This window comes from Typha latifolia, chromosome 10 (genome assembly GCF_019914945.1).
Source record: "Typha latifolia isolate L0001 chromosome 10, TyphaL0001v2, whole genome shotgun sequence".
In the NCBI taxonomy this organism is placed as follows: domain Eukaryota; kingdom Viridiplantae; phylum Streptophyta; class Magnoliopsida; order Poales; family Typhaceae; genus Typha; species Typha latifolia.
This window is the reverse complement of record NC_133095.1, coordinates 10,030,928-10,038,943: the sequence shown is the minus strand read 5'-3', so window position 1 is coordinate 10,038,943 and position 8,016 is coordinate 10,030,928. Positions and strand designations below refer to the sequence as shown.

The window sequence follows — 8,016 nt, the reverse complement described above, 5'->3', positions numbered from 1 at the left end:
CATCATCCCAGTTCATTGTCGCCGCCGAAGATGACGTTATTCGTCTCAGTGTCGAGATGGGCGACGGCCTTCTCCGCCTGAGCCGTGCGTTCCTCTTTGTGCATCTCAGGAAACGCTGGGCTCTTCAGATGGATGTTGGCGACGAACAAGTCCTTGGGCAACCCAGGGGGTTTTATCTTCGCTATAATGATTTCTTTGCCAGTGGCCTTCCTAAATTGCTTGCAGTTCAGAAATTCTGCAGGTAGCTTGCTCAGCTACAATGAAGTAATTAAAGTAGCATTTCTTAATTGCTATTGAGCTGAATGTATTTGTATTAACCACTACAATGAAGTAATAAACACTGTATGTTAGGAATAATCCATGAATATTCTCTTAAAATCAACCAGAATATCGTTTTTAAAAGAGTTCAGTAACCGGCTGAAACTGAGACTGAAATGTTTCTTTTTTCTAAAACTTCTTCAAACCTTGGTAACAAGGATAATGAAATTTGTCAAGTTTTCAATGATGATATATTAAAATGGTACCTATATGTAATATCTTTAACAAGAAAAAGTGGCCTGGAATATGAACTTAACCTTTCTAAATAAAATGTATTTGAGATAAGCAACGGTAGCAGCAGCGCAGCAACATCAGGTGAAAGTGGTGGGATTTGTCCCCATGCTACTTGAGGGAAATAGAAATACCTTGTTGTGCTTCAATCTTCTCCTGTATAACCAACAAGGCATTATCCTTGATAGGATTGGAATGTTTGAGATTTTCATAAGTCTCCTTTCTCCAAACAGACCAATCAGTAGCGACATCACCCGTCCAGAGAAGTTCAGGCTTTATAGAGCCCTTAACCTATCCTTGAATGGTTATATCAATAGAAAACGTATACTAACAAAGGACGCTAATACCTTCTCAGGAATATCTTGGAGAGATGAATAAGAAATAATTGCACTGATGTATGATGGATTTCTATCCCATAATTTTATAGAGTTGAAGACTTTCACACAACCAAAAGGGCCAACTATTTTTCTAACTGATGTCTCATTATAACAAAAAAAAGAACATTTGTAAGAAGGATCCAAAAGCAATATTGCAGTTCAGGTTTCATTGCATTACCACTCTTAAGATACCAAGGCTTCAAGATGTAGGAGCCTCCAATCACTGGATAGTAGCCCTTTATGGCAACGTTCCACATTTGTTTCCTCGAAGAAAATTCAACGAGATATACACCTAGTTTGAGAAGAGTTGCATTTCAATTCCAACTGATGTTGGCGATATCCATCCAATAGTGGAGCGAGAATAGAAGGTTGTTTCTGGTAACAGCTGGAGAGGTGAGCACTATTGTTGATCGAAGAAGTCTGCAATACTTGCTCTACTCCACCATTGCTTCCCATCTCTTTGAGGCTTCCCTTCTTCTGCTACTAGTTACTTGCTCTCCTTGCTTTCTCTTGGTTTGATTGGAGTTCTCATGGTGATATGTACGTTAAGAAAAAGGTATAAGAATGATAATATTAAGTAGATCTTTGAAAAAAAAAATAGATGATGTTACCAAAGACTTATCCCATAGATCTCATTGTCCACCCTATTTATATATACATAAATGACTCTTAGAGTTGCTAGTGACTTAAGATTCATAAATCTTGGAAGTTTTTGTATGACTTCATGTATGACCTTTCGGCTTATAAGAACTTTTGTTTACTTGACTCTTGGACTTATAGAAATAAAAATTAATCACAAATTAATTCAATAAATTACTCCGTTTGAACTTTTTAAGATTCTTAAGAGTATTTTACAAAATTGTCATAAAAAAATTGTGCTCTTTGATTTGAAAATATATTATTCCATTATAATTTGTTTTAAAAAAGTTTAAAAGCTATTCAATATTTGACTATATCATAGTATACAAAGAAAATAAATAGCTTATTTGATGTAAAATAAAAATTATTAATAAATATTTTACACTCTAAATTAAAAAAAGGGCAGTTTAGTCATTTAAAATTTGTCTATTGATTATCTTACTACTCTGAAAATTATATTAATGGCCTTTTTTTTCTTTTCAAGATAAATTCGTTCGTAGAAGTTTGTAGGATAGGATTGATGAGAAGGGATTAGTAGGGGTGTCAAGCTTGATGAGCGGCTCGGGCTCAGCTCAGGCTCAGCTCGGCTCGCTAAAAGAGGCTCGATATTAATATTGAGCCGGGCTTGAGCTGGTGTCGGCTCGCTCAGGCTAGACTAGATAGGCTCGGTATAAAATCCATAAGTCATAAACCCTAATCCCCGAATCTAATATCCTAAATTCCCAATCCCATGTTCCTACCCGACATCCTTCCCCGCCTCCTACTCCTTCAGCAGTTGGCAACCTTGCTCGTTTCCTCAAGCTGTCGCCGCCTCCTCCTCTGCCTCCTCTTTCGTGAAGAAGCCAAGCCGCAGTCTCCTCGAGTGCCGCTGCCTCATACTCCGTCGGCAGTCGGTACCCGTGCTCGTCTCCTTGAGCTGCCACTGCCTCCTCCTTCGATAGTCGGCAGTTCGGAACTTCAGCACCTATGCTCATCTCCTCGAGCTGTCGCCGCTCGTCGCCTCCTTCTCCTTCAGCAGTCAGCACCCGTCCTTTAAGCTTTGCCTCGCCCTCCTTCTCCAAGCACCCGCCGCATTGTCCTCCTCCATCTGCCGGCAATAGGCTTGAATTGGCTCGATCCAGCTCGAGCCAGCTCGGCTTGAATGAGGCTTAATAATAGGCTCATTTCAGGCTCGGGCTCGATAAGGCCCGGCTTAGGCTCGGCACGAGCTGAGCCCAATAAAAAGGCTCAAAATTAGTGTTAGAAAGGCAATTTATAAAAAAAGGTAATTTTATAATAAGTTACTTAAAATAATTTTTTATTTTAATAATAATAATTTCTAGAATAAAAATGTATAATTATTTTGAATGTAATATAAAATTTAAAAAAATTACGATAAATAACCTTTGATTTAATCCAAGGCTTTCTTAATTGGTTTTGATGGAATTCATGGTGATATATAATAATAATAATATGTGAAAAGTATCTAAAAGAGAAATATAATTCTATATGTGCTATTTTTTATCCTTTTTAAAATAATCCTCATCAAATAATAGGATTTATATTAAAAATATTTTAATTATACTTCAATTTTTTAAAGAAATATTTTGACTTTAGGGCTAAAAAACTGGCAGAAACACTAGAATAATAAGAGATTAAAGGCAACTTGGTAGATTTAGAAAAATGTGCAATTTTGTTGATTTACAAAAATTCTTCTAAGTTGCATGATTTATTGGCTAAATTACTGGATCAGTCAGTTTTTAACACAAGTAGGTCGATTCTTCTTTCGATTATATAGCCAAATTAACACAGCTTGATAATTTTTTTTATATTTTTAAGAGAAGTGAGAACTTAAAGATATCTCAATTAAACCAATCTCTCTAGGATTCAAATCCAAAAACAAGCATACCATATGATCTCATTAAACTATAATAGCATTATTCCATTGTCGATCCAGCTTGATGATTAATTCACCTATTTACTATGTTAAATATTGTCTTTTTTATAAAGTGACCTAACATTATAAACAAAATTTATAATTTTATTTAGAGAGGAATATTAATTAGAAGATGCATTAAACATCATTTCCTTAGTGTCCTTAACTTAATTAGTTTGTTTCATTTCTTAGTCTTGATTTATTAGAGAGTGAACTTGGTTAGAAATAAAATAAAAAATAGAGAAATTTAATGAAACTATGATTTATACCTTATATTTTCACTATTTACAAATCGAGCTCTATAATTTGACGAATATGTGCAGAAAATATACTGGTGTTAAATCTGTTAGTTAAACTTAATCAAACCTCTGAATTAAATTAACTAGACTAAAATAATTATAAAAATTCTCTCAACTAAGTAGGGCATTTTAGTTATTTTATAAATAAAATATCTCTATTTAATGGAATATTTTTTCAGATCTATCTCAAGATGTTTTCTTCATATATTCACTAAATAGTAAAAATATAAGGTATAAATTATAATTAATTAAAAAAATAAGCTATTATATACAAATTTTCCTGCAAAATAAAAATAATAATTTAGTTAACTGAATTTGGTTAGAGATCCCCAACCGAGTTCAGAACACTCTCATAACTCAAAAGCAAACGAGGTATATTATATATCCTTGTGGCTCCTCCACTTGTCCTACAAAGTAACCTTAATTTGGATATCCAAGTCTAAATTAAAATAATACTTTCTTGGATTCGTTCGTACAATAAGATGTGTAGCTTAGCTTAGGTGCGAAGGGATTAGTAGTTTTTTATTTTCCTTTTATTTTTCTTTTTTATAAAGGTCTTTACACATCAAGTATTCACTTTTAAACACACGGTACAATCTAGCTCCATTTGTGTATCAGTCCAAACCATAGTTCTATATGTTTGAAAAATTAGACTAGTTAATTGCATCTTTATTTATACGACTCGTGAAATAAATCCTAATCCTAGAATAATTTTAAATCAACCTTTTACATTGGAGCACCATCGAGTTTATAGGGTAGTCAACATGATCGATCTATCTACTCGTTCACCACCTTAACCACTCTAAGAAGTCGTTAAATATCCAATTGTCCTCTTTCTTTTCTTTAGTATAGATAATTTAATCTAAATGTTTGATTAATTTTAGTTAACAGATTTAACACAAGGATGTTTTCTAGGCATATTTACTAAAATATAAGATTCAATTTATAAATAGTTAAAGTATAGAATGTAAACCATAAATTTATTAAAAAATGCAAATTTCCATGCCTGATTGAAACTTCCAATTCATTAAGTAGTCTATTTTGGATTGCCAATACCCCTCTTATACTTAACACAATTAAGCAGCATTTCAATTACTTTGAGTTTAAACATTCCACAAATTCCAATAAAAATAATATATATATATATATATATATATATATTATGAGAGGGAGAGAGACCCATTAGTTGAGGCAAATGGTCAAGAGCAATCCAAAGTGATCACTGGGGAGAACTGGAGCCATCTTCCCATATTTGTTCACGGCGTAAAGGTCAGGTATTGGATCCAATCCAATCATCTCGACACTGTCCAAACTAAAATCTCTCAGTTTGCACATGAACCTATCCAACCTCTTCTGCAGTCTCCTGTACCCTTTCAGCATAGGATTAGCTCTGGTGTCAAAAGTCCATCCATCTTCACCACTATCACCCTTAAGCTCTGTCCAAGCATCCACCCACCCATCCAGCAGAGGGAAACGTCCATCAGACCCATCATCCCAGTTCATGTCGCCCCCGAAGACGATGTTCGTCGCAGAGTCGAGATGGGCGATGGCCTTCTCCGCCTGAGCCGTGCGTTCCTCTCTGTGCATCTCAGGATACTCTGGGCTCTTCAGATGGATGCTGGCAACGAACAAGTCCTTTGGCAACCCAAGGCCTATCTTCGCTATAATGATCTCTTTGCCGATGGCCTTCGTAAATTGCTTGCAGTCCAGAAATTTTGCAGGTAGCTTGCTCAGCTACAATGAAGTAATTAAAGTAGCATTTCTTAATTGCTATTGAGCTGAATGTATTTGTATTAACCACTACAATGAAGTAATAAACACTGTATGTTAGGAATAATCCATGAATATTCTCTTAAAATCAACCAGAATATCGTTTTTAAAAGAGTTCAGTAACCGGCTGAAACTGAGACTGAAATGTTTCTTTTTTCTAAAACTTCTTCAAACCTTGGAAAATATTTTCAATGATGATACGTTAAAAAAGAACCTATATGTAATGTATTTGACTGCATTCAAACAATTGCCAAAATTTCTTAAAAGTATTTTTGAGATCAAGTAGCAATTCAACATAGTACTGGATACTGAATTGCTAAAAACTATACCAGCATTGGAAAATATTTCTTTTTCGTCGCCTCATTTGGTGAAATTGAGCATTTATACGAATCCCACCACTCACAGCATCGGAATATCTTATAGATTTCTGGTGTAATCTCCTGCAGTACAAGATAGAAATCATCAAGTTGCAATGTGATATATATATATTGAACAACATAAGACTGACTTTTGGCAAATATCAAAGATGGCAATGCAAATATTATACCTGAAAAAAGATAATATGTGGAAAATGCTTCAGTATAAGCCTGCTGATCGATTCCATCCGACTGTGGATTTCAATTTCTTTACACCAAACATTGTAACTCATAATTTTTATAATTCCTGGCAATATATGTTGATCAGTTTTTCTGAGATAGAGAGTGAATTAATCAAACAATTGTTTTATTTTTAATATCGTTTATACTTTTTCATTTGGATATTTATTATTTGACTAGTGAATTTTTCCTAAAACTACTCAAAAATATCCCGAGTTAATTTTACGGTATTAGAAATTAATAGAGTGGAGAATATTTCATTAGTTTTAAAAATAAAATATCCCTCCTATGACTTTAAAATATAGTTCTCCAATTATATTTATCTTAACCTAAACATGCTAATTTAAGGGTATTAAGATTATTTTATATTTAAGCTTATTTTAAGGTAAGCTCACTCTAATTCAAGCTTCGCCCAAATTAAAATTAATAATTCAAGTTTTAGTTAAATTTAGGGATAGTTTTTTTTTCACCTCCTGAACTATTATTCCCATAAATATTTATTTTAGTATATAATTACCTCTTGAACTATCAGAAATACCTCATTTAACCCTTTCTATTAGGGGGTCATTATATATTAGAAATAAAAGTTTAGGAGATCATTATATATATAAGAAAAAGTTATGAATTATTGATAGAAAATAATAATAGTTCAGGCAGTGAAAATAAAATTATTCCTTAAATTTAATTAGACTTAAAAAATTAAACTAAGCACTGCATGATTGAGATCTCCTTGACTGTATGTAACCAATTAATTTAAATATATATATACCATTTTAAGTTTCACATTTGCAAACGAAAAGCCATAAATACGCTTAACTAAAAATATGTATACATATAATAATAAACTTTCTTTTTCTTTTTTTTTCTTAAAAAAAGTGTAAACACATGAAAACTTATGGATGAAAAAAAGAACTTTCTGAAGATATTTTAGGAGGTTTATTGTGTACAAATAAAAATTACGAGGAATCTAAATAGATTCATCCCTAAGAATACTAATGATTTTGATTAAATCATAATGGATAAGAACTATATTATCCACTTAGAAAGTAAGAAGTTTAAGAGACACATATATAGAGATATATGCAAATATCAAGCTAGGAGGAATTAATTAAGGTGGGAGGAAATTGACCAACTGGACGTCTCCCCGGCGACTGGGGCTCGTCTTCTTCCTTTCTGGCGGCGAGGTTCGTCCATGCACGGAGGGCGATAATGGCCGCCCCTGCAGCGGCGATCAGCAACGGCCATCCCATCTCTTTGAGGCTTCTCTTCTGCAACTGCTATCACTACTAGTTACTTGCTCTCGTAGCTAGTTAGCTTTCTTTCTCTCGTTTGGGTGGAGTTCTCACGGTGAGATGCATACAGATCACTCCCTTTAGGACTTTCTAAGATTCTTATGGGTTTTTTTATACAATTGGAGGATAAGAAAAGAAAAAAGTTTGAATATAACACCCTCCCTTTGGGAGAAATTGTGGTTTGCATCATATATTTTTATTATTTATAAATTAAATTTTATGATTTAAGAAAGAACACCCCGAATTAGATTTAATAACACCATAAAAATATTCTACTAATTAAAAATAATTTATTTTTAAATTACTAAAATGTACTTAGTATAGATTGGGTTAGATTAAATTTATTTGGATTAAGTTGAGTAAGTATAGATTAGCTAAGTATAACACATTTTTGTAATATTCTTAGCGTAGTTAATTTGACGTAGATGTTTGGTTAAGTTTAGCTAGTAGATTTAACAGTATTGTATATTTTGTAAATATTTGCTAAATTATAGAGTTAGATTTATAAATATTAAATAACCTAATATTGGAGTACACAAATTAAAAAAAAAAAAAAGCTTATTTGTTGTTTGATAAAAA

At 33.0% G+C, this 8,016-nt stretch overlaps 1 protein-coding gene across 1 annotated transcript; it reads right to left on the bottom strand.

The window, feature by feature from the left end:
• Positions 1-4,840: 4,840 nt before the first annotated feature.
• LOC140796519 (uncharacterized) lies at positions 4,841-7,543 on the bottom strand. The gene is made up of 4 exons (XM_073149564.1): positions 7,275-7,543; positions 6,097-6,212; positions 5,879-5,989; positions 4,841-5,513 (listed from the first exon to the last, which is right to left on the bottom strand). The coding sequence occupies exons 1-4, from the start codon at positions 7,393-7,395 to the stop codon at positions 4,962-4,964; spliced, it is 900 nt and encodes a 299-aa protein (XP_073005665.1). The 5' UTR covers positions 7,396-7,543; the 3' UTR covers positions 4,841-4,961.
• Between the last annotated feature and the right edge of the window lie 473 nt (positions 7,544-8,016).

Excerpts from the sequence above, each read along its gene's own strand:
- LOC140796519 (XM_073149564.1), bottom strand. The coding sequence starts at position 7,395 with ATGGGATGGCCGTTGCTGATCGCCGCTGCAGGGGCGGCCATTATCGCC. Across the intron at positions 5,990-6,096 it reads CACATATTATCTTTTTTCAG|GAGATTACACCAGAAATCTA; the intron begins GTATAATATTTG and ends CTTGTACTGCAG. Across the intron at positions 5,514-5,878 it reads AGAAATATTTTCCAATGCTG|CTGAGCAAGCTACCTGCAAA; the intron begins GTATAGTTTTTA and ends ACTTCATTGTAG.